General features: G+C 50.0%; 1 protein-coding gene across 3 annotated transcripts in view; it reads right to left on the bottom strand.

Moving 5' to 3' along the window:
• Positions 1–26,530, bottom strand: part of JARID2 (jumonji and AT-rich interaction domain containing 2) — a 254,562-nt gene that overhangs the window by 12,291 nt on the left and 215,741 nt on the right. For all 3 annotated transcript variants that reach the window (XM_062184688.1, XM_062184691.1, XM_062184692.1), the window contains 4 exons: positions 19,049–19,284; positions 11,193–12,237; positions 7,264–7,766; positions 3,372–3,464 (listed from right to left, as the gene is read on the bottom strand). In XM_062184688.1, the coding sequence (XP_062040672.1) occupies positions 3,372–3,464; positions 7,264–7,766; positions 11,193–12,237; positions 19,049–19,284 (1,877 nt within the window). The remainder of the gene's footprint in view (positions 1–3,371; positions 3,465–7,263; positions 7,767–11,192; positions 12,238–19,048; positions 19,285–26,530) is intronic.

Below are 26,530 nucleotides of genomic sequence, written 5' to 3'. Positions count from 1 at the left end.
GGCAACCACAGGCTCAGCTCCGGGTGCTCTCCCGGCCTGGGACGCGGCTGTACACCGCTATTCACAGCAGCCCCAGTGCATCGAAAGATGAGCCAAAAAAGAACCGAGGGGCCTTCCAAAAGACCGTGAGGAAAGTGTACCATGGGAAAACATGGAAAATTCTTATTAAGAAAAAAGCTTCAAAAGCTTTTTTGTCCACAAATGTTTTAAAGTACCAAAACAGCATACACAGACAGGAATCACACTGGGCACCACGGTGAACCCTGAAGACATAAGGACATGCTCAGTGACGGGATGGCCACAAAGCACAACAGCACAGGTTTCTACTGCTGGCAGCTAACTGCAATCATCCAAGTCCAGAGTCAGAAAGAGAACGGGGGCTGTCAGGCGCTGCAGGGAGGGGCTGTGGAGCTCGTGCCTGGTGAGTACGAGGCTGCAGGTCGGGAGGATCTGATACATCTGTGACCGGTGCAGGTGACGGCAGCCCAGCTGCCAGGTGGTGCACTCTGCTGGCAACCATGTATGTTACCGCAGTAAATGAAAAGGAATGTTGTGCCAAACGATATTCTTGTAAAGAAGCAATGATAGGAAAGAGGTTGAAGACTTCCTACTCCGCTGCTCCTGCTGTCAAAACTGCAGCTGGCAAGCCTTGTGCATGGTGCACACACACGACACACCTGTGACCACCTGCAGCTGGCGTCTGCTCACACGTGCACGGTCCACACCTGTGACCACCTGTAGCTGGCGTCTGCTCACATGTGCACCATCCACACCTGGAACCACCTGAAGCCTGGCTGTCACAAGGGGTCAGCCTCCAGGCTGCAGGCGACGGTCACTGGAGGAGGTTAAGACTGGGGAAGAAGGACTACCACCCAGGCCAATCATACCAGAAGTGGGGCACTACGGGGGTGTGGTTTGGGGGCCAGGGAACACACTGGCAGGTTCAAGAGCCTCTCCATTGCTGTTCACAAGCTCTGTCCAAACCGATCTTGGGATGAAGAGCAGATCAAGAACATGCCTTGAGCCCAGGTAAGCAGCTGCACAGCTGCCCTCTTAAAACCCTCTGCTGCCAGACACCTCTCTGCTTTGTTCTGAGAGCACAGCATCATCTCCCTCATCTGCCCACAAAACGCTCAGCTCAAAGTACTCAGAGCAACGCCACTGCACATCCCACGGCACCATGACCTTGACCAAGGGGAACCAAGCTGGAGGTGTCCATGTCCACAAATCAAGAATGAATTCAGGGGTCAGCACTGTGGCGTAGCAGGAAAACTGCCGTCTGCAGTGCCTGCATCCCGTATGGGCACTGGTGAAGAGTCCTGGCTGCTGCACTTCCAATCCAGCTCTCTGCTCTGGCCTGGGAAAGCAGTGGAAGATGGCTCAAGTCCTTGGACCCCTGCACCTGCATGGGAGACCCAGAAGACACTCCTGACTCTTGGCTCCTGGCTTTGGATCAGCCCAGCTCCGGCTGTTGTGGCCATTTGGGGAGTGAACAAGTGGATGGAAGACCTCTCTCTCTCTGCCTCTTTTCTTTCTGTAACTCTTCCTTTAAAATAAATAAATAACATCTTGAATGCATTCAACATCAGGAAGGATTCCTGGCCCAGAAGGAAAAAAGCAACAGCCTGACTGAGGAGTCTGGGCGGTGGCCTCCCCCCTGCCCCCCATCTGCTGACAGAGCTCCCAACCTCTGGGGCATCTGTGCGGAAGTGGGAAGTGAAGGACTTTTTTTTTTTTTTTTGACAGGCAGAGTGGACAGTGAGAGAGAGACAGAGAGAAAGGTCTTCCTTTACCGTTGGTTCACCCTCCAATGGCCGCCGCGGCTGGCGCGCTGCGGCCGGCGCATCGTGCTGATCCGAAGGCAGGAGCCAGGTGCTTCTCCTGGTCTCCCACGGGGTGCAGGGCCCAAGCACTTGGGCCATCCTCTGCTGCACTCCCAGGCCACAGCAGAGAGCTGGCCTGGAAGAGGGGCAACCAGGACAGAATCCGGCGCCCCGACCAGGACTAGAACCCGGTGTGCCGGCGCCGCAAGGCGGAGGAGGACTGTTCTTAAACAGTGGTCGGCCCCAGCTTCTGCCCACCAGCCAAGACGCGGTTCCCCACCTTCTTTACAGAGTGGGGAACACAAGCCACAAGGCAGCCCTGGACTGAACTCTGAATTTTAGCAAATCGTCAACTTTCAGAGGGAATTAATTCCCCTGTAGAAAACCATTAAAATTAGCTACTCTTATTAGCAATAAACCCTTCTGCCTCCAGGAGCCTCCCACGGGATACACATGGCACAGCCACGGCCTGCACTTCTGGGTGCCACGAGTGCCTTGACAATGGCCATTAGGATCACATTGTCCCAGACTCAGGACTAGACGTGGATGGAAGACAGCAGTGACCAGCACAGCAGCCACAGCCATGAGGTGGCTTGGGTGGGGCCAAATCAGGGAATAAGGTGAGGTCACACTCATGCTGCAGTGCCAAGGCTGAACACCCTAATCGACAGACAGCTACATCTTCAAAGGGCCAGGAGAGGGCTGGCAGCATACACAGAGTTCCCCAAATGAGGACGCCAGGCTCAAGATCCATGGTGGATCCACTAGCAGAAGTGTGCACCCCACAGCACAGGTGCAGGGAAGCAGCCACCCTGTGCGAGCAGGAAAGGCCCCCTGCCAGGAAGCCTGGGCACAGCAGGATGGCTGCAACTTCTGGGGTTCCGCCTAGACACATGGCATGAACCCCACTGGATTCATATTCCAGAGGTGATGTCTATGATTAAAGAAAAGAAGTGCCATCCCTTACTCCCAGCAGTGGCTGCCTCCACCAGTGACTGGACCCCATCCCCGGTCCACAGCTAAGTGTCTGGGGTCCCTGGTGGCCACTGGCTGAGGAGAAATAACCAGACCCAGTCTGGGCCCTGCAGCACTTCATACCACAACTCCCGCACACTGGTCTGGGCACAGATGTGCTCCCTGTCCATGAACCACATAGTAACCCAAAGAAGGGAGTTGGCAGAGGCCAACTGCCAACCCCATTAAACAGAAAATGGGAGAGAAGGAAAAGCACAGCTGTGACTGCAGGGGGCCCCGTGTATCTTCTTGTATGACAGACCCCCGAGGACGGGGAACAGCCAGGCAGGGGCTGCACTGGCAGCGCGAGGCAGAGGGCCCGTAGCCCAGCCCCTGGACATGACACCCCACGGCCTCTGCGCCGAGAAGTCCAGGTGAAGCCAGGGACTTTCACTGTCTTCACTGCACTATTCCTGGCCTTTGAACAAGTCTAGATGAACCCACGTTACAACATCCAGCAGCCCCCTGCCCACCAGAGTCCTTCCGGTTCACAAGGCCCCTCCACCCAGGTAGCAAGAGGTCAACCCCACTCACCTCGATCTCAGCTGGGGCAGGCTCCTTGCTGAAGCACATGTTCATGATATTTCTTGCTGTCCGGTAAAACGTTGTTAGAGAAACAGACCTTCCCTGAGAACAAAGCAGATGTGGATGTAGGCATCAAGAGCTGTACGCACACTTACGATCGGCATACGCCGCCACAGGCCCCGCTCTGGGCGTCTCTGCGGCTGAGGGCCACTGTGTGTCACCAGGCCACGGCCCAAGTCATGTAAGCAGACAGCAGAAAGAGGAGGATGCTGCCGCTGAGCAATGGACCCACTGGCTACCAGCGGCAGAGCGAAGGCCTGCCCGAGGCCATAAGCACAAGCACACACATCTGAAGGACAAAAGGACACCTTCCAAGGGACAGCAGTTTAGCAGGCATCTGGCACTTTTAGGCAGAGTTCCTCAGCTGGCCCCAGGGAAAGGGTAAGATAAAGGCTGCAGCCCCAGGAAGACAGAGAAGCCATGAGAAGCCATGAGAAGCCAGAACTGGTGATCCACAGAGGATCTTGAAAGGCAAACGTGGGCAGGATCTGTCTGTTCAGAGTCCTCAATACTCAGTAACTCAGCAGGTAGGCAACGTCACTCTGAATCGCATCTGGTCACACTCTGGCCACAGAAGCCACATGCTGCCCCTCGACAGCTCCCCAGGGAGAGCCATGGTGCCCATACGGTCAGACATCACACCCTCTGTTGCTGCTGCACGCCGAGTACCAACACCCCAGCTAATCTGTTGGCTTTGGTAGGACAGCTGCCTGCCTTGGTTCAGCAATCGGCAGATGGTGGCTGCTTTGACAAGTCCTGCAAACCACAGTTTATTTTTCAAAGATAAGTCTTCTTCTAAGGTCCATGCCTTCCCTGCGCTGATAGGGTGCTTGGACTCCTCAACTGCACCAATGTGTGTACCCTCCAATTCTAGGGGCAGGAGAGGGAACCATGCACACAGGACAAAACCTGCACTTAGTGGGGAGCAGCGGAGGTAGGGAGGCACGGAAGTGGCTGGGCAGAGGGGCTGTTACAGCGCACGCCAGAGAACATCTCCCCATTGAGGAAACCTGGGAGCAGGACCAGAGCAGCAGGGCTGTAATCAGCACGGTCACAGCAGGTAACATGGAGATGTCGGCATTGGGTCTGCTCTCCCCAAGTAGGACAAGATGGACTTCTGACCAGGCCAAAAAATTTCTCCAGTCCACCCTTTCCCTGACGACACTAGCCAGTAAAAATAAAAACAGAATCATGAGGAGGGACCTAATTTTTACACTGATGGATGGGGATGAAGGCGACATCAACAGCCCAGGATGCAGAAGGGCTACAGGGGCCACTGTTCCCAACATGCCCTGGCCAAGCTGTTGGATTTTGGCAATGAAACCTACCAATGAAACCTAGATAGAGTATGCTTTAAAAAACCTACCAGTGAAAACTGGGTAGAATATGCTTTAAAGAAAAGAAAAGGGGCCTGCACTGAGGGGCAGCACGTTAAGCTGCTACCTGTGAAGCTGGCATCCTATATACGAGTCCTGGTGCAAGCCCCAGCTGCTCCACTTCCATTCCAGCTCCCTGTTAATGCATGTGGGAGAGCAGCAGAAGATGGCCAACTTCTTGGGCCCCTGCCACCCAGGTAAAAATCCTAGATGGAGTTTTAAATGGCTGCCATTGGCCCGGCACAGCCCCAGACACTGCAGCCATTTGGGGAGTGAACCAGCGGACAGATCATCTCTCCTTCTCTAATGTTGCCTTTGAGGTAAATAAATCAATCATTAAGAAATTTGTTTAAAAACTCTTCTGTGAACCTAATGCATGCTCCCAGCACTGGCCTTCTTAAAGAAAAGCAGCAGGTGTGGTGTCCTTCGGGAGTCAGGACTCAGCAATGGCTCTGAGACGTTCTGGGGCAGATGTCAGGAACCGCGGATGAACTGCTCCAGACCTTACGGTCCCTGGGCTGCCTTCTACCTTTTCAGGAAAACCTAAGGAGATGATTTAGGGGCAGGCTGCTGGTAGCCCCGGGCCACACCCCTGTGTCCCATCTCGATGCTGCGGCACCGAACAATGGGAATGGGGAACCAAAGCCAAACCAGCAGACATGTCAGACTCTGCCCAGGAGACTCTCAAGTCTGGAGGACCAGACTCCTGTGTTACCCCAATGAGCAGGGAAAGGCCAAGGCCTGTGGTGAGGAAGCCCTGCACACCTTGCAGGCAGAGGGTAGAGAGGGAGGATCAATGACATCCAAGATTTCCAGTGCAACAGAACCATCAGTGTAGTCAATCCCACCAGGCGCATCCCAAGAGGGAGCAGCTGGCAGGACCACCACCTCGCCAGAGAACACCAGGGTCACTGGGGCAGTGCTGTGCTGGGAAGCTTTGCAGAGGCCTTCGTGTGGAGGGCCTGGCCCTGGGTACACTGCTGACCTATGCCTGGCGAAGGAAGGGGAGGGCGGGCTGAAGGCAGAAGCAGGGAGGGCTGCAGGGGTGCAGCCGGAGGAGAGTGCTCAAGTTGATGCTTCCCTTCTGGGAGGAGTGAGTCTGCCCAGGACGGCCTGGTAGGCAATGAGCCCCAGCAGCCCTGGGAGAAGCATGCTCATTTCACTCTGCTGCTCCTCCTGCCCCACCTCTTCCCCCTGCAGCATGTCCATGTGAGACGGTATTGACCACTTTGTCAGTGATGGCTCTCGACAGAAAGATCTGGCACTGCGGGAGGAGGGGGCAGCGCGGGCCAAACAGGAATGAGGCAGAGAAACCATGGCTTACAGCCCATGGAGTATACCAGTCCAGGTGTCAGAACCCCAACCACGCAAGACAGCCCCACATGTACCAGGATGAGATGGGGGTGCTCAGAGTGCAGGGCACAGAACTGCAACTGGGGGTGCAGGGGAAAATTAGAATTAGAGAGACGCGCACGCGCGCACACACACACACACACATACATCCCTTGTTTGGTAAAAAACCCAAGGCCATGGCAAACTAACAACTCCTGCAGTGCTCCCAAGGGGCAGAGCCAAGGCTGCTCATGCAATTGGCTAAAAGCCTCATCCCTATACCTTGTTCCCCAGACCTTCCAGCCTCCCTGGCCAATGCAGATGTTCTTGTCATACAGAACTGGCTGGTGGCATCTGTCCCCTGCAAAACTGATGTTGAGCTGCAGCCACTGTTATGGCAGAACTGGGAGCCATGAGGGCTCTGTGCTTACGAATGGTCTCAACAGGAGTGGGCTTGCCCTGTAGGGCCCCTCACTGCCCTGCAGCCATGTTGTGACACAGCAAGGAGGGCCTCATCAGACCTCCACAACTCGGCCTTAGGCTTCCCAGTCCACACAGCTGGTGAGCCCTCACATTTCTGTTTCATTATAAATCACCTGGTCTGGGGCCAGCACTGTGGTACAGCGGGTAAAGCCACTGCCTGAGATGCCGGCATCTATTTGGGCAGCGGTTTGAGACCCATCTGCTCCACTCTCAATCCAGCTCCCTGTTAATGTCCTAGGAAAGCAGCAGAGGACGGCCCAAGTGCTTGGGCCCCCATACACCTGTGGGAAACCTGGCAGAAGCTCCTGGCTTCATAGCAGCCCAGCTCCGGCCATTGCATCCATTTTGGGGGAACCACTGCATGGAAGATAACTCTAATTCTGCCTTTCCAATAAATAAATCTTTAAAAAAAATACAATAAATGAACTGATCTGTGGGACTGTTACAGTTGCAAAAGATGGGTTCAGTGGAAAGGGAAAGAGATATCATCCTCAGTCCAGCACAGAAACCAGCCCTGTCCTCACACCACCTGTTACCCTTCCCCTCCCCTTCCTCAGTTTTGCAGTTGGGGTGGGAGTGCTGTAGAATCTCACAGCCTACAGAGGTCGCTGTGTACAGAAACGGGCAAGGTGCAGGCAGTAGGGTGCTACCTTATAGATGCACTTGTGGAAGTCATTGAGGACGCCTTTGTCCTCCTCCTCCTCCTTGACCACTTCCTTTTCCTGAGCAAAGAGTCGCCGCCGGCCCGTCTTGAGCTGGGCCTGGCCCACCTCCTTGAGCTTGCTGCGGAAGCCATTCCGGGGCGCCACACCATGGATGAGCCCGTTCTTGGGCTCAAAGCGGGGCAGGGGGTGGAACTTGTGGTGCTCGCTCTCCGTGTGGCCCTCCAGCGGCCCCTTGCGCTTCTCCAGGATCTCCTTCTCCATCAGCACCTCCTTCTCCAGCCGCCGGTGCTCCTCGGGGGACAGGGAGTCGTAGGAGAGCAGGTACTGGCAGTAGGCCTCCTGCAGCTTGGCCAGTCTATCCTGGGCAGTTTTGGGGATGCGCAGCATGTCTGCTAGTTTACTCCACTTTTTGAGGTCAGTCACTTGCTGCATGCCACCCATCTCATTAATCAGCCGGAAAAAGCAGGCCAGGTCGAGCTCGCAGCCTCCTGGACAGTGAGGGAGGCAAACACAGGGGAAGCTGGTGAGAATGACAGACACAAACAAGGTCTCTGACACTTGGTCCGTCGGTCCTGCATATCTACTCGGGGCTAGGGACTTTGCTCACCCTGCTGTGGTCTACGGGGAGATGGTTATCTCATGACAACAGCCCATGGACAAGTGCAATAAAAAGAAGAGTGAGGAGGTGACTGTTGTAGACGGGGGTGGTCAGGAAAGGTGTTTCAGGAAGCAGGAGCTTGAGTAGAAAGGGAGAGCACGCTGGCTGAGAAGACACAAGAGTCTAGCACAGCAAGCACTGGCACACACCATCCTCACCCACTGGGCAGCAGGTGTGACGCTGAGGCTGGTGAGCAGCAGACCACCCAGGTTGAGACTGGGCGGGACCTCCTGGCTGCAATCATGTCCTAGCACCACCTGGAACAGCTTTGCGGTCAGAAGCCTGCACACACAACACGCACCACTGATTCCTAATTCTCTTTCTCACAATCTGTCAGTCACTCATTCACACGAAGGAGGTGTATTTTTAGTTCCACTGGATTTCAAGGGTGAAGGGTAACGTGCACAAGAACACACAGCAGTCTGTCCATTACTCGGCCGTTCCTCCACCCACCGACAGAGAGGCTGCTGATCTTGAAGAGTGTATGCCCCCACTTCCCTTGATCAGTTCTCCAAAGGGTACACACGCAGTAATGCAATCCACATGGGAACTGGAAAAGAACCTCTCCCTGGCCAGGAGATTGGGTACACTTGAAAATAACTGTCAACAAAATGCTAGGTGAGCAAGGTACAAACTAAGAAGATGTAAGTACTTGGGAGGGTGCAAAATAAAAAGAAAAGTGGGCACAACTCTGGCTGAACCCTAAGGGCTACAGGAGCACAGCATCAACAGCTGGGAACAGGCTGGAGCCCCGCAGACCCTGGGCATTGCAGGATACCCGCCACCGCCCCAGGTGACTGCTTGGACTAGTTGAGGCAGAGAATGCTAAAAAGTGCAATGTTCTGGGCCAGTCGGTGAGGCCTGAGGTTGTGACACAGTGGCCTGAATTCCATTTATATGGCGGAGCAACACCCTGGTCTGCCTGTGTCAATGGAGGAAGAAGCCACCATGTCAATGCAGAGACTGCCCCGGGTCTCGCACATAAGTGAGACCTAAGGCCCAGGATGCTGTGACCCAATCCAGGCTTCGACTTGCCATGGGGAGTTTGTCCTGCCTCCAGAGCTGGGTGTGCACAGCCTTTTCTTGCAGACACCCCCATCTATACCAACTGGCTCAGAACAGTTCAAAAAAGGGAGAAAGTCACTCTGAAGTACATCGTTGTAACCTACTGAGACCTGTGCTTGCAGAAAAATGTCACCTGTGGTGATCACTTCCAAGCACCCTCAGCATAAGGGCTCCCCAGGGGCCAGAGGCACATTGACCTGCACAGGCAGAGGAGGTGTGTCCACGGGGTGGATCCCAGGAAATGATAATGATCTCAGGTCCCTTGTGCTGCCCAAGGCCTCTGTGGGTACACACCTGATCAGGACCCATCTGATAAATGTCCTCTGGAAATAGTGGCAAAGAACACACACACATACACACACAAACACACCATCTACTTGGCTTCTGATGCCCCCTTACTCTTCTTCTGAGGAAGAAGTCAAGGTTAAAAGGAAAACTACTCATGGGGCCAGTGCTGTGGTATAGTACTTTAAGATTCCATTTGCAGAACTGGCATCCTATATGGGTGCCAGTTCATGTCCCAGCTGCTCCATTTTCCAGTCTAGCTACTGCTAATGTCCTTGGAGAGCAGTAGAAGATGGCCCAAGTGCTTAGGCCCCTGCACCCAAGTGGGAGACCCAGAGGAAGCTCCTGGCTCCTGATCAGCCTAGCTCTGGCCATTGTGGCTATTTGGGGAGTGAACCAATAGATGGAAGACCTCTGTCTCTGCCTCTCTCTAACTTTGCCTCTCAAATGAATAAATCAATCTTTTTAAAAAAAAAATTGAAAAAAAGAAAACCAAAGTGAACCAGAGGGCGCTGGCAGTCATCAGAACGTGACCTGCACAGCTCACATTCTGCCCATGCAGAACTACAGTCCACTTGGCAGGGTAGCATGGAGGGAGACTCAGTCCCATCCACAGGTCCCATCTGAGGGCAGGGGCATAAGCGTGATTCACTTGCCATCTCTGGGCCACCCAGTGACCTGACTGCTCACACAGCAAGGTTAACAAGACATGGGCATGTACCTACAGAGGCAGAACCCTGTGCACAGGGTTCAGGTCACAGGTCACAGTCGGGAGCTCCTTGAACTTGAGAGAGAGTCAGCCAGGCATTGGTCTGGCAGCATCCACTCCGCCATGCAAGGACCCCTCTCATTTGGCTAACTCTTAACAGTAAGCAATGGCTGAATGCCTTGAACAGCCCCCTGCCTTTGAAAACTTGGGATCTCCCAAAGGCATGTCCTGCCTCCTGCTTAGAGGAAGAGATGGAGAGCAGGAAGGAGGTAGGAGACCTTCCCCAGACCTTCAGGAAGACTCCACTCAGCAGACTGACACAGCAAGTTCATCCTGGAGCTCAAGAACTGAAGACTGAAAGAGGTGGACTAGAGCAACAGGGGAGCTCCAAGTGGCTTCTGCCTGGAACGCCCCGAGGAGCCAGGGTTTTCACAACTGCCTGGACGTGCATTCATGGCAGGACTCAAGGTGGCAAGCTGCCCATCAGCCCCTGCCAGAGCCACACCTCAGGATGTCACCATGTCCCTTGAGCTGTGGCCTTGACAAGGGCTCAGCTGATCAGGAGAAAAGCTCAAGGTCAAGCAAAAATGTGGAGGATGGAGAAGCAAAGACCAGAAGGAAGAAAACATGGCCTGTCTCTGGCAGGTTGAGGGTTACCTGTGAAACCACCCCAGGACCCTAGGATTTGAAACTATTTAGAAGCAGGGTCTTTAAGAAGGTTAAGTAAAAAAGAGTTCAGACAGTTAGATGGATCCCATCGCAATCTTACTCGTGTCCTCCAAAGACGTGACAAGGACACAGACACAGAGGGAAGAGGACAGGTGAGCTCAGGGGGAAGATAGCCATCCCCAAGTCAAGGAGGGTGGGCCTCGGGAGAATCAGTCCACAGAGGCTCTGGTCTTGGACTTGAGGTCTCCAGCACCATGAGGCAACAAATGTCACATGGTGGGAACTCTTTGTCATGGCAGCCAGAGTAGACTCCAACAGAAGGCAAGTGGCCTTCACGGTCACTGACCCAACACCTCTGGCAGCAGGGGCCAGTCATGCCGAGGAGCATGAGGTCAAGGCCACCTGAGGTCTGAGCTCAACATGCACAGCCCGTGAACAACCACGCCCAGGACACAGTGGGACTGGGCGCAGGCGCCTGGGCCAGCGCCAGGGGCACTAGGGAGAACAGTGGCCAGCACCCCAGCTTACCAATGAGCGGCAGCTCGTCCATGGCGATGCCCTGAGACCTGAGGTGCTTCTTGATGCAGGCCAGCCGCTGCACGTTGGGGCCCCAGCGCCGGCCCAGCTTGTGGATGTGCTGGATCTGTGTGACGAACCGCATCTCGTCGTTGAGCTTGCACTCGGGCCGCCAGTCCGGAGGGGGAATCACCCTACACATCCCGCACTTCTCCACCTGAGCACGCACCGACTCGATGTAGACGAGGGGGTCGTGGAACTCCTTGGCAGAGGGCCTGAGCACGGGGATCTCGTCCATCGCTGCCCACCCCGCCTTGCCACCACCCTTCTCGGGCTTCCCCGGCGGCTCAGGCGGCTTGTGCAAGGGCTCCGGTTGCGAGGTAGAACGATTTTCACAGGGGGCGCTGTCCGTCTTGCCATGTGCTTGTCTGCCGGGAGTGCTCTTCCCAGCCGTGGCCCGCTTCGGCCGGCTCCTCTCCACGCTGCGCTCGGGCACTTCCTTCTTCACATGTCCATTGAGCAGAGGCTTCTCTGCCGAGGCTGCCGCCGCTGCAGCTGTCTTTTTACCAGGGGCTTCGGCAGGGCCCGCTGCCCCTTTCATTTTCTTGGGGGGTGACTGCTGCGGCTTTTCCGTCTGCTGTGCCTCTTCCAGTCTCCTCTTGGAATTCCGCAGCCCCTCCCTCAGCTGCCGCGCCCCCCCCTCCTTAGTGCATGACTTTGGGTTCAACCTGCCACTGACCTTGAGGCCATTGACGGCAGGCCCGGTGGACTTGGACGCCCCCCCGAGGGCTAGCACCTGTTTGCGGGTTTTTGCATTGCTACTTTCAGTTTTCCCTGAGATTGTGTGGTTGACAGCGGAACTGGGCTTGTGGTGATTGGGTTTGGTTTCCTTGACCAGTTCTCTCTTGGCTTTGGTGTATGTAACAGTCCCCTTGGTCACCGTGGCAGTATACTTCACAGTTTTGGATGGTGAAGGTCTGACTTCGCGCATCTTTTTGGCACTGGTTGCACCTGCACCCAGAGATGACATTCGAGTGACTCCATTTACCTTAGAAACCTATGAAGGCAGGAGAAGCAGAGGAAGAGGAGGAAAAAAAAAAAAAATCAGTGCCGAAAACAGTGACCGCCACTACCAAGGAGTTGCCAGTTAACAGGTGGAGCGCATGCCCTACCCTTGCGACAAGGAGAAACAAGGGGGCTGGTGCTGTGGTCCTGCAAAGCCTGCAACCAAATCAGGGTTCAAGACCCAGCTGCTCCACTACCGATCCAGCTCCCTAATAATACATGTGGGAAAGAAGAGAAAGATGGTCCTGACTTTGAGACCCTGCCATTCATGAAGGAGACCAGATGGAGTTCTTGGCTCCTGGATTCAGCCTGGCCCAGCCCCAGCCACTGTAGCCATCTGGAGAATGAACTAGTAGATGGGAGTTTCTCTGTCTCTCTACCTTTCAAATAAATGAAACAAACCTTTAAAGTATAAAGGAAAGAGGGACCGGCACTGTAGCACAGCGGGTAAAGACACTGGGCGCTGGCATCCCCTACAGGCACCAGTTCAAGTCCTGGCTGTGGCACTTCTGATCCAGCTCCCTGCCAATGTGCCTTGGAAAGCAGCAGAAGATGGACCAAATCCATGGGCCCCTGTACCTTCATAGGAGACCTGGAAGATGCTCCTGGCTCCTGGCTTCAGATTGGCCCAGCTCCAGCAGTTGTAGCCATATAGATCTCTCTCTCTCTCTCTGTAACTCTGCCTTTCAAATAAATAAATATATCTTTAAAAATTTTTTTAAAAAATACAGGAAATAAAAGGAGGCACAGGGACACCAGCCAGGAAAGTGAAGACATGTCTGAGAACTGTTGTGCTCTGTCTCAGAAGCTCTGTGCCACCAAACACCAAACTGTCACAGAGCAGGACCTGGGTTGTCCCTGTCAGGTCCCCCAGGTGTGGCTCTTCCAGGGAATCTCCCCACACACCTAACAATCACCCATAACGGCAACATGATAGTACCCATCACAGGTGAGTGGGCGGAGAGAAGAGTGCAGGTGTGAGCCTGAGTAAATACGTACTTCTGCTTAAATACACGTACACCTGCATATGTGCACCTCTGTGTCCTGTTCCAAGAAAATCAGGCCATTATTCTATGTGCCCCATATAACCACAGGAACTGGCCACGTTAAGTAGAAACCTCTGGGGCTGAAAAAGGAAGGAAACAAACCTCCTACTGTGGGAGGAGAAGAACAGCAGCCCCCTTGGCCTGGCTCTGGCTCACAGGCAAGCCCTGAGCCGTGGCTGCGAACTGCCAGCACCTATCGCTGCTCTCACCTTTTGAGACCAGGCCTCAAGGGCCACGCTAGGTCCAAGATGGACACAGAAATGCCCGGTTCTCTTCACACATGGTTCCAATTTCCCACCATCTTTAAGCTTCCGCAGGTGGGCTCTCACAGCCCGACAGCACGCTAACTCTTTGGCATGTGAAGCTTGACCTTGTTCCTACAGCAACAACGGGGAGCTGAGCCGTGGGCACCAGCAACACGCTCATTTCTGCACAGTGTCAGTGAAGCGGCCACAAGGTGAGCTCCTATCAGCTTCAGGGTAGAGACCCTCACGGCACACACACACGCCGCTCACCCTGGACATGTCATTCACCTTTCTGGGCCTCACTTAGCTTCTACAGAGCGGCTTTACAAGCAGAGACTCGAGAGGTTGTGTAAGCACCACTGTCTTGGCAAGAGGCAGCTCCACAGTGACTGGACACCCAAACCACACAGACCACAGCCCTCCTTTTCTCTCCAGTAAGCCGAGGTGGGAGGGCAAAGCTGCCCACGAGTGCCACGACCAAGAGGCCTGAAAGCACATACCTCCTTCAACCAGTGCCGCCACGAGGCTGTGTATGCTGTCCTCAGTGCCCAGAGGCAGGCCCCCAGCTGAGGGGCACTAAGCCCAGGCGAGCCCGGCAGTGTGCATCGGTGGCTTGTGTGGGGGTGGGGGGAAAGGGCCAACTTCCCAACAAGCCCCCACACACGTGGTCCTCAGTCAGCGGGGGCGCATCAGACCACATCACAGGGTCCTGCCATCACGTTATAGATGAAGTGAGCAGGTGGGGCCTAGGAATGTGCACTTCTAACCAGGTGCCTGGCAGTGCTGCCAGCTGGTCTGGGGACTACACTGAGAACCACCCAAGAAGTGTCAGGAGAGATTTATAAAGAAAGAAAATGGAAAGAAGCCACTAAGAGACCAGTATTTCTGTAGGTATCACCTATGACAGGTAGTCCAGTCAAAGCCACTAGGTCCTGGTGTGAGCCATGCCCAGGGTACCTGCTGGTGAGCAACTTCTGCTTCTAGGTGCAGGGAGCCCAGCTCCTAGAGCCAGGGCCTCAGGCCCAGTGGAGAGTCCAAAAGATAGGTCCAGCAATTGCATTCCGGACCTATATCACTCGCCCTGTATATACAAGTAGGCCAGACAGAGGTGGAATAAATCATGGAACAGCACCAGACCTACAGCAATAAATTAAAGCAAACTTATAAAACCAGGGATGAGATCAAAGCAAAGTTCTGTACTAAATATCTATGAATTTAGAAGACTGCAAATATCTAAGTTTTTGTTTATTTTCAAATGCTCCTGCTTACTAAACCAAAGACTTGGGAATTGCTGTCAGCTCCAGCTTAGGCTCACCTCTACTTGTGGCTTCACAGATGCTAGAATGGAGGACCCCACAGGAGGCCCCAAGCACTCAGGATCTCAGAGGAGGGCTGTCTGTATTCCTGAGGGCAGGACATCCCACAGAATCGCCTTTGAATCACTGAGGGTTCCATCTGTTGCAACTGTATCCCCAGTTCACCCTGAGGCAGAGAAGCCTCTTCCCAAGGACAGGGAGCTGTCAGAATGCCCAACCACAGACGGCGGCAGACATCACCAGCTCCTACTGACAGCCATCTGGCAGCCCCATTGCTTCTGCTGAGGTTTTAGTTCAGCTCTTCTCAAACATGGCACCCCGGAAAATCCGTGGAGAATCTTTATAATCATGTGGGCTCCACAGCCCCTCTCACACCATCTCTGAGATAAGCAGCAAGGATGGAAAAGGGCTCGATGTTCCCACAGCACGGCACTGTCCTCCCCAATACCATGCTCACAGGTGGTGAGGGGTGATAGCATCCTTCTTTCTTGTATTCCTTTGCGTCCATTCATTCTGGCTACATTGGGGTACCTGAGCTTCTGGCCAGCTGTGTTTCAGGGAGGTCAATTTTCTGCTAGGTGGAATGCGGTCAATATGCTGCCACGTTTGATGGCCAAAAGATCACCGGTCTACCTATTTCTGCAACCTTTATACTGCATCACTGCTAGTATCTGCATTCAACTAGCTTCATCAGAGAAAGTGAGTAACTCTACTCATTTTCTCTCACTATCAGCAGTTATCTTCAAAAGTGTTCACTGAAATATCATGCATGTATGTTCGTTTAAAAATCACAAAGACTATAATCTACTGTCTTGTGACCCGGAACAATGAGCTTTATAGAAACAAGTTATGAAAACTGAAAAGGGCACTTGTCACTGGCTGGCTGCCCCCCTCATCCGGGGGGTGGGGGGAGCACTTCCTGTGCTACCAGCAGAGGCCAGAATGTAGTTGACAAGTTCACACCACAATCCATCTGTATCCTAAATGCTGTATCCTAAACATTTGGAGTAAAACAAACAAACAAACAAAAAATCAATAACCCATCCAGGTGCATTGCTGCTGCAAAATCCAAGAGTCTCCCATCTCACGCAAAGGTATCAGCTTCATGGCCTGCACGCATCTCTGGAAATCCAGAATCCAGGCATTTAATTGGGCTCAAAGAATACAAAGGAACAGAGGAAAGCAGTGCTTCACCCCTTGCCACTGAGGTTCTTTCCCTGAGCCTCCCCCAGCCAGTACCCTTGTTGACTTTAGACCATGTACAACAACTCTAAGCTCAACAAAACATTGCAGCCAGAGCACCACATGGGAGGGATGGGGTCACGGCTGTGCACCCTGAGGCAGTGTTTCCATGAGAGCACACAGGAGAAACCACCTGAATTCAGACAACACACAGAGGTGACGATGACAGGATGCAGCTGCATGGTACTGCTGTACACCGCTCAGTAATTGGCCTCTGGTGTGGATGTCTGGACCTCCCCTCCAGCTCTGCAAGGGGTTCTCCTTGGCCCACAGTCCCTCACCTGTCAACTGGACCTCAGGCAATCCCAGGCACACAGCCCTAAGGTTGGTTTTAGAGCAATCAGTCCCACAGAGAGAAGTGTGTGATTTCAATTTAGTAGGCAAGGCTAAGACCTAAAGGGCTTTGAAGTTACAGTGCAATGGACAGGTCCTTTCAGTTCCCTAGAAAAATCACTCCTCTTCTATTTTGTGTGTAGGAAGGGGGTAAGGGGAGGAGTATGGAAGCCCAAGACAGCAAGTATTCATTTCTTCTTAATAAAAATTCCATTTTAAAACCATACCCAATCTACAATACAATCATACACTTCAAGATTATAACCCCCTTTCCCCAGACTGAGTTTCCTGCACCCCACCACATAGACGCAAGTCTGAAATCAACACAGTATGATGGCAGGTGAAAAGCAGAGGTGCACACTTCCTCAGCTGAGCATAAAAGGAGAAATGACCATGAGGTTTTTGGTTATCTAGTTGGTATATAATAGGATGGTACCTCCTATTCAACCACTCCCTGACTCTGCCCAGTTGAGCTCTTTTATACCACCAGAGGGAGCTACTGGGCCAGAGGTGCTTCTGACTTTAAATAAGCAGGGGGGGAGAGAAAACCTAAGTGGACTGGGGGGTGTCCATTCAGAGTTAAAACTTCACTCAATTAATTCAAAACAGGAAAGCCTAAAATGCACAGAACTACACTGGTGAGGCAGTGAGGTAGGAAGGGGGACAGAGAGGTTACTCAAACGCTGACTGCAGCAGCTGGAGGGGAGGAAGCCTTTCAGCCAAGGCAACCAACAAGGCAAGCCTGGGTGGCTCTGGGACGCCTGCTCCCACTCCAGGCAGCTTGGTTCCAACAGAAGCACGAGCACCATTTCCCGGCTAAGGAGACTTTCCCATTTTCTCCTTGCATATTCATAATTCATTTTCCACAACTTCTCCCTAATCCCATTTTTGCAAAAATTCTATTCCCAATTCTTTGGGCCTCTCTGAATTGTACAAGGCCAGGAATTCCCTGCAAGCCTAGCTACTGCATGAAACCTGGTTCCCCGATAGCTGACGAGCTCAGCAGACTGCCCTGACGAGAGCACCCGCTCACTGCCAGTGTGAGCTAACCTTCTCCAAAGTACTGCTCTGCCTCAGCGTCAGGATGAGAACCACAGGTGACCACATTCAGTGTATCCACACAGCCCATATCCTGGCTTAAGGACCACAAAGATGCCTACACAAATAAAACCCTCATCAACCTGTTGTAGAAAATTTTGTATTTCAAAACCCTCCGGGGCACGGGCGGGGTAAGTGTTCTTCTTTAACCAGCCTAAATTTGTTACTATTTTTACTGTATTTACACTGAGGGATTATTTCAGGAAAACAAAAGGTGTTACAAATCCAAATTCTCCACACCGCTCCAAAGGGCCTGCAAGGCCAGAGCGCTGGCCAGACCCTGCTCACGAAGGAAAAGGCACATCTGAAGTCCATATTCATGTGATTCAAGTCTCGGGATCCAAGGCCTGTGAAAAACCGAACTACTACGCTGGGTAGAGGCTTGCAAGGTAAGGAGATACAAAGAGAGTGATGTCAAGGCAGGGCCTCCACAGAGTTCATTCCAGCAAACAACAAACCATAAACAAAAAACCACTTCTCAGCAGTACCTACTACAAGTTATATCCCTTGACCCTACTCATTCACATTTTGCCAATCACATTTACTTTTCTTCCAGGCAAACATAATTAAAGACCAGAGTGTCTGCTGGGCCCACGTCCTCGATGCAGCTGAAAAGAGGAAAGGTCACAATCTGATCACTTGCTTCAAGCAGTCACAAAGGAGCCTGCCATTTGCTTGTATTGACTAATGGGATCGGAAGGTTTCAAAATTATCCTCTCATTTCTTACAATAACCCTGTGAGAGGTGTTGGCAAGACTGGCTCCAATGAACAATTGAGCCCAAGAATGTTAAATGTCACATCTCAAGTCTCAGTGACAGTCAGGGTGAGAGCCAAATTCAAACTCGGAACCCTGAGTCGCCCCACCTTAGTTGACTACACTGGAGTAAGACAGGGAATCAGGGAAAGGGGTGAGGGAGGCAATGCTCTTGAGACCTGCAGGGTCAGCCCCACCTGAATAGATGGAGCCACCTGCAGTAACCCTGATCCAAGGAGCATGGCCATGGCAGCCATGAGGGTGGCTTGAGTCTGCCCTACAAGGGGCACCCCAGGATTCCTCCTCCAACTGGGAGGGCACACCATGGAACTGGTCACATTTACAGGCCACAGAGCATAGAGGCAGGAAATCCTGGGGCACGACAGGACTTGCTGCTCCCTCAGCTCTTATCTCAACCAACTGTGCTGGTTCTCTCATTCACTTGCAGAGGGAAACTTGAGTGAGGTGAAGAGCAACACTGAGAACTGAGAATGAGCTCTGACCAACTGAGACAGGTTTACTCCATCCAGTCCCATGCATGGAAGTGAAAGAGAAAAGAAAGGTGCACTGTTTGTTCACAGGAAGCATGAAGCCACAGCTGTACTCTGCTCTGATGGATCCACAAAGGACAGAAAGTGCTAACATGGGCACCTCAGCACAAAGGAAATGTGTCTCGTGGCCCCACCTCTGGGCCATCTAAAGCTGCTTTGACCCTGAAAAAGTGGGGAAGGCGGGTGCTGCACACATCTCAGCAGCACCTGACAGTACCTGTTTGCGTAAGTCCTGAGCAGACCGATGCAGAGGGAGGGGATGGTGGCTGGCAGCGAGCCCCTTGGCGGAGGAGCCCGTGGAGGGGGCTGGCGCAGGCTGCGACGCTGAGGCCTGCTCCCTTCGGCTGTCAGCCCGGTGGTCGCTGTGCTTCTCCTTCCCGGGAGTGGCCTCTTTGCTTTTGTGTTTTTGAACAGGTTCTTTCTCCCGTGTTGACCTGCTGGAACCGTTGAAAACTGGAAAGAAAGTAGAAGAGAAGAGGAAGATAACGCCATGGGATGGTGCTAGATCGGCTAACCAATTTTACAAACATTCCTGTCTTTTATGCACAGGAAGTCCCAACTCCATCTGGGTCTCCCACGTGGATGGCAGGGACTCAAGTAGATGGGTCATCATTTGCTGCCTCCCAGGCAAGTTAGCAGGAAGCTGGATTAGAAGTGCCATGGCCAGGACTCAATTCCAGGAACCTGGGTACGAGACTGGGTATCTCAAGTGGCAGTTTAACTCACTGCACTATGTGCAATCCCTGACATTCTTTTAAATACATACATATTACGATACAATTACACATCCACCACCTCACCTACTTACTTTGTGTGCAAAGAACATTTAACAACTACTTCCTAAGCAATTAAGCAATTTTTTAGTATATAGTCATTATTCTTTACTTCGGGAACCATGCTATAGCTCATAACTCCTATTGCAGAAAGTTTATGGGCCCTTCGAACAAAATCTCCCTCACCTTCCTCCAGTTTTTTCAAGTGGTAAAATAATCTAAGTTTCCTTCGACTTGTTTTCGGATTCATTTCTTCACTCTATGTAGCCCACTGTATGTGGTATAAGCCGGATGTGCGCCCTAGTCTCTGCATTCCTTCCAACACCAGTGATTACAAATTCAAAACAGGTTTAAAACAGTGAAGTAAAGACCACATCTCGTCAAAATAGAGGATATGCTCCCATGTTGCACAAGGTCCTCCTGGATACTCTGCTACAGAGAAAATGGAGAGCTTCAAATGGCTGGCATTTAGTCTAAATGTAAGCAACCAGCCATTGTCAGAGCCATCAATCACATCCAAGCTGGCAGTGTCTGTGCTTGCTTTCAAGACAAATTAAAAGCAACATCCATAAGAAGTCATACTTCAATGTGATTAAAAATCAAGCCAAGGAACATGCACTCAGGCAATTCTTGACTGTTCACCAATTTTCTGAAGCAGTGAATACAGTTCCTTTATTGAAACAGTAGAAAAAATAGATTTTTTTTTCTTAAACCAACTTCATACATCTATTTTTACTGTCATGAAGATATGCCTCCCAGTGCAGCCTCCTATTAAGAAGCACAAGTTCTATAATTACTTTTTTCTTTCAACTAAAAAAAGTCTACGGGATTGCTCCAGTTTATACAATTTATTTGGAGTACAATTCCTAGCCATGTGCTTGGTACTGGACGGTTTTCTCACACGTAGACTGGAATGTGGACCACCTAGTCCAACATCCGGTGCTCAGTAGCAGCCAACATTTGAGAGACATCATGACTGCACGTTCACAAGGGCCAATTCAGGTCGCCATTTAGTCAGACTGTGGCATGATCTGCTCTTCCGTCCTACCCCTCCCTGCAGTTAGTGCAGGGATCAGGATTCGGTATGGCCAGCACTTGAGCAAGACCCATCATAACCTGGTACTGTGTGGGATTATTACCTCTGCCACAGGGAACATGCCTGTCATACCTTCAATGGGGAGAAAGCCCAGCAGAGCCACCATTTGTTCCAGTGCCCCCCCCCCCAATAGCTGCTAAATATCACAATTTTCAGAAAAGGAGGATCTGCCAATCTCCTACCTGAGTAGCAATAAATATTACATTGAAAACACACCCCACACTTTCTACTAGCATGGTGAGGAGCACGTGGTCTCAAAGGAGGTTTGTGGACACTTGGGAGACCCAGAGACCCTTGCAGAGACTCTGCTAGACTCTAAACTATTTTCATAATAGTAACAACACTATATCTGCTTCTTTACTGGGTTGACAACATGGACTGATGGCGCAAGAATAAGGTAGATTAGCCAACAAGGAAATGCAAATCAAAACCACAAGGAGATATCATACTTCACACTCAAGAGTATGGCTCTCATCAAAAGACAGATAATGATGAGATCTGGCAAGATGAGAAGAAACTGCCAAATTTCATATTCTATTGTTGGGAATATAAAATGGGGGACCCACTTTGGAAAACAGCTACCTTATTAGCATAAATACAGACAGTAGCACCAAAATGAACCATTAATCATTTTATTCTTTATTACTGAGTATTTTGGGGAAACTGCTTCTGCCTTTAGTTTGACAGCCTGTCAACAGCATCCCAGAAGACCCTTCTGACAGTGGAGATACATATGGGATTCTTTCATACTCTATCATACAAAGTGCTTGGAATGATGTAAGATGCGTTATTAATTCAGTGAGCCATGATTTTGAAATGATCAATATAAGATGCTACAAAATTGTACATCATTATAATAAAAGAAACCACCCAAAAGAGAAAGACAAATCAATGGATTGTATGAGGTGACAAGACTACAAAAAGGGGCCGGTACTGAGGCACAGTGGATTAAAGCCCCAGCCTGCAATGCCAACATAACATATGGGCGCCAATTCGAATCCCGGTTCTACTTCTCTCTGTAACTCTGTCCTTCAAATAAATAAAATAATTCTTGAGGGAAAAAAAAAAGATACAAAAAGTTCACAGGCAGAAGTTCAAATTCCCATAGCCACTGACCTCTGGGAACCAGCCACTTTCAGAGTCTGGGTGTGGTGTTAAAGCACAAAACCCTCTATGATGGCTCCCTTTTGGCCAAATATGTACCTGTCTGAGACCAATTATCTTCATACACATCAAGCCAAACTACGTATGTGCAGAAACAGACACAAGAATCTGGTTGTCTTCAACTAAGTTGGACAGTAAAGAAATTTGTTACACTGTAATCTAATACTAAAACTTTGGATTTAGAACACATGATTTTTCATAAATTGCTATTTTTGTGAATGTAACATGGGTTGTGGCAATTTTAAATTAGCATTTTAAAAATATTCCTGCCTTTATACAACCAACATTAATAAAACCCAGGTTGCCCTTCAGTAGTTTTGAGGAGTAGAAAGGGAAGTCTTGAGACCAAAATGCCCAAAACCACAGGGTTGCACTCTTTTTCATGTTGGTTTCCAGTCCATCCTAGCTCCCACAAGTTTCCAAAACAAAGCCCAGATTTTGGGACGGGCAGCCTCAGCTGACAGGCAAAGCTATCTGTTAACTATCTGACCACGGTGAGGCTACCTATGTAAGCCTTAGTGTTCTCACATGCACAATGGGGATGATGCAGCCGCTCTGTCACAGGTGCTTTGAAAACTCGGGGATCCAATCTTAACGTAGAAAGGGCTTAGCTGGGATGAAGCGCCAGCTTCTCACACACACTGCTTTTTCCAAATGAATGGTGGGCTGAGCCCAGTGCACACCATGGTCAGGCAGCAAATATCTTTTTTCTTTTTTTCTTTTTCTTTTTTGACAGGCAGAGTTAGACAGTGAGAAAGACAGAGAGAAAAGTCTTCCTTCCATTGGTTCACCCCCCAAATGGCTGCTACGGCTGGCGCGCTGCACCGATCCGAAGCCAGGAGCCAGGTGCTTCCTCCTGGTCTCCCATGCGGGTGCAGGCAGGCAGCAAATATCTAAGACCTGGAAAAAGAGCGGATGCTTCCTCAGCAAACACACCTGTGCTAGGACTCAAACACACAGCTCTTTGCTTCTATTCAAATGCCTTGCAGGACCTTCCACCAGCACTGTGAACCCTAGTCCTCAGGAAAATATTGCAGAAAGCAAAGCCCTGGCAGTCAGAGAAGAGGCAGGGCGAGGCAGGTCTGAGCTGCTAACGACAGTGCCAGAGCAGAGTCCTCGTCAAGCGTGCTACTAAAGCATATTTTGATAGGATATCCCAAAGAGGGGGAAAGTTTTCAAATATGCAGAAATTGAAAACTGAATCAAATTAACATTGATCTGCCAACAAAGAGATGGTTTTCAAACGAACCCAGTTTCTGTAACCATCTTGCTATTTTATAGCAGCAATATACCCAAATGGCAAACACAGCCAACAAGCCAAATCATGTGTTAAATGGGAAGAAAGGGGGGAGGGAAGCCTGGGCATGGAAGGCAGAACCAAAGACAAGGTATATTTTGTACTCAACAGCTCATTAATTTTAAGTGTCGTGGGAACCTGCCAGTTTTACCCCTGCAAGTAATTATCTTTTGTCTTAATTTGTAAGATTCTGGAGAAAGCAAGAGAAAGGGAGAATAAAAAAAAAAAATTCACTCACAGGGAAAGACTAAACCCTATGAACCTAAGCGACAGAAAGACTTCAATGTATAGAAGTCCTCTGCACACTGTCCCAATTAAAAGGAGTAATTGGACTAGCTTCTTTAAGCAGAGGGAAAAAATGCATTCATCAACATGAACCATAAGAGGAAACTGTATTGTACTCACACAAATAAATTTACATTAATGAACATAGGCAAATATATTGATTTGTACACATACATTCTAAAAGTTAAATGGCCTATAGACTAATGTTTTCACACTTTGGCAAGCAACATCTTCAATTCCAAAGGCTAGCATTTTGATTTAGGATTGCTTTATCCCAAAGACGACAAGACATGTTCCTGACGATGGATGAAAAGAAATCGGGCAAGAGATATTACTAGATTCATCTTTCACTGCAAGCATCTGAAAGGTGGAAAGCTCCACTTTTTAAGAGGGGATTCACAGTTACAGCTCCAGGGAGCTTGTTTTAAAAAATGTTTCCCATACCTTTCCTGGGTGAGCCCCTTACACAGCCAATGCAAAGCTGATCGTAAGATCTTTCAACCATCACAACACATGAGGACTCTGGGTTTTGATGTCTAGTTCCTGGCTCACGCAACACATATATACCTCAATTCCCTAAAGGATAAATCAGCTGCCTCTCTTATCCATCCTCCAGGACTTGCTGAAGTATTTTAAATAAAGTATATAACATGCTTTGTGTTCTTCCGAGAAAGGAGCTATACAAATAGAAAAAGAGTGATCTTTTTTAAAACTCTTGCAACAATGGCAAAGAAGTCTCACCTCTGGAGGCACAAATTCCATTTTAAAGAGAACCAACAAAGCCAGAAGTCCACTTTAGCCAGTCTGTAAGGCCTACCTGTAAGATTTCCCTTTTTGGCTAATTACTCAGGCTAACAAAGGTTCCCCACTCAAAAGCCAGGAGGTAATCCTGGGGATTTTGACCAGATAAGTAGGAAAGAAGAGTCCCCATCTGACAAAAGTTAGGGAGTATCCAGAGTATCTGGGGTGACTATGGGTCTGCCCAAGCTGATATGGTTCTGAAGCCCTACTCTCCTCGAAAGCGAAATATGAGAGAAAAGCCTGGCTGAACCATCTGTGGGCAGGAAAGCAAAAGACCAGAAGGAAAGAATGAGCAAAAGACCCCAGGAATGGAACAGAAGAACACAGCTCAAACTTCCCCATCCCTAAAAGAAATGGAAGGGGCCAAAAAAAAAAAAAAAAAAAGTCACTGTAAATAAAAAGAAATGAGTTACAAAAAGGAAAAGAGGAAAAGAGGTCCATGACAAGGTTATGCTCTCAAGCCAGATATTTAAATGGAAGCTTCATGTCACTACCAGTCTTCCCAACCAGGGAGAGTCACAGACTCCATCCATTGGCTGGCGTGAAATCCTTCTTACTGTACAAAAGCTGCACTTGCTCCCTGGAGCCAGTTCAAGTTTGAGTCACTGTTGTCTGAAAACAATAGAATGTCTGCCAACCTGTGCCAAGAGTTCAAAGGGATTTTACTGCAGCATGTGTGAGTGCTACAACCCAATCTGCCCAGGGCCAACACAGCTCCACCACTAAGTTCGCTACAGCATCCATGTGTAAAACTAAGAAAAGCCATGAGGACAGAGACTGGAGAGCTGAAGCACTCTCATAAATCTCAACCCCAGCATGCAATTAATTCACTTGCACCAGAGAATGAACCTCATGAAGTCTCCCACCACCCCAACTCTAGTGTCATAAACCAAGATCATGAGCAAGTTCTACTGTTTTACAAGGCAACTATGAAACCCTTCTGGAATGGGATGGGAGAGGGAGCAGGAGGTGGGACAGGAGTGGGGGTGGGAGGGCGGGTATGGGGGGGAAGAATTGCTGTATTCCAAAAGCTATACCTATGAAATTTATATTTATTTAATAAAAGCTTTAAAAAAAAAAAAAAAGAGACCATTCTGGAATTTTTAACCAGTGAAACCTCTCACTCTAATTACATTTAAAAAAAAAGGCTAAGCGTTCCTTTCAATGGAAGAATGTAAATGCTTTGAGTCATAGAATATTCTTTGAAATCAGGATTTAATTGCCACTGTCTCAAGATCTAAAAGTGTGAATATATTAATATGTGTAATGTTATAAAATAACTAACAGACTTGGGTATATCTGCATTTAAGCATGTTTCTTAACCGTGTTCCTGTACTAAAGTTTAACAGGCCATAAGAGCTTTATGAGAATATAAAGGTCAGGGCCACAAAAAGATCATAAATCAGAATGAATTTTTTTTGTCATTGAAAAATGGTTCCTCAGCCCCCCTGGCTCTCCCAAGGGCTGAGGAAAGGACTGGGATAATCCAATGATTACCAGTGCTAGGGCCTGAGTGCGCAACAGCCAGTTCCAAAGCATCTGCATTCCCAGCATGCCGGAGGGTAGCTGTGGGAGAAGGATGTGGGCAAAGTACAAGAACCACAGGTTATCTCTGAAAGGAGACAAACATTAACTCTTGAAGAACAAAAGGGAAAAAGTGGGTTTCCTTTCCCTGCCTTCAAAAGATGACTGCTAAAAAAGTAAATGATAGGAATTCTGGCCCAAGAACAAGCCAACTGCTAACCACATACTAGGATAGACACCTTCAAAGTTTGCATGTGAGTTAAACCAGAACAAATCTCTGATTTATAAAACCAACCATACAAATTAACAGGAACAATTTCAGATTAAAGATATTAGCAGAGAATTGCCAGAGATTCATTCTAAATACGGGGGGGGGGGGGACAGAGAAAATACAGAAACCTTCATTTTGCAGTTATTGGCTCTTTCATCAGTCACACAAACTTCTACCCACCCACTCGCTCCCCTGCCAGGTAACAAATGACTTTTCATGAACAGCAAAGCTTCCCAAGAGCCTGACCATTACCCTTACATCAGGCCAGATGAATTTAACTAAAATTATCAAGTACTAAACAGTTTGGTAAAGTGCTAAGTAACACAATGGACATGTTGTAGGATAAACGTATGCCAGCAAATTACATAAATCAAACTTCATTACAGATCCTGAAGATCAAATACAGAACATTTAATTTGCTTAGATCTGCAGGGACATTAGAGTTCTTGAAGATGCGAGCTTGAGACATGAAGTCAAAAACAGAAATA

Source organism: Lepus europaeus, chromosome 3 (genome assembly GCF_033115175.1).
Source record: "Lepus europaeus isolate LE1 chromosome 3, mLepTim1.pri, whole genome shotgun sequence".
Taxonomy (NCBI): domain Eukaryota; kingdom Metazoa; phylum Chordata; class Mammalia; order Lagomorpha; family Leporidae; genus Lepus; species Lepus europaeus.
This window is presented reverse-complemented; position numbering and strand designations above follow the sequence as displayed.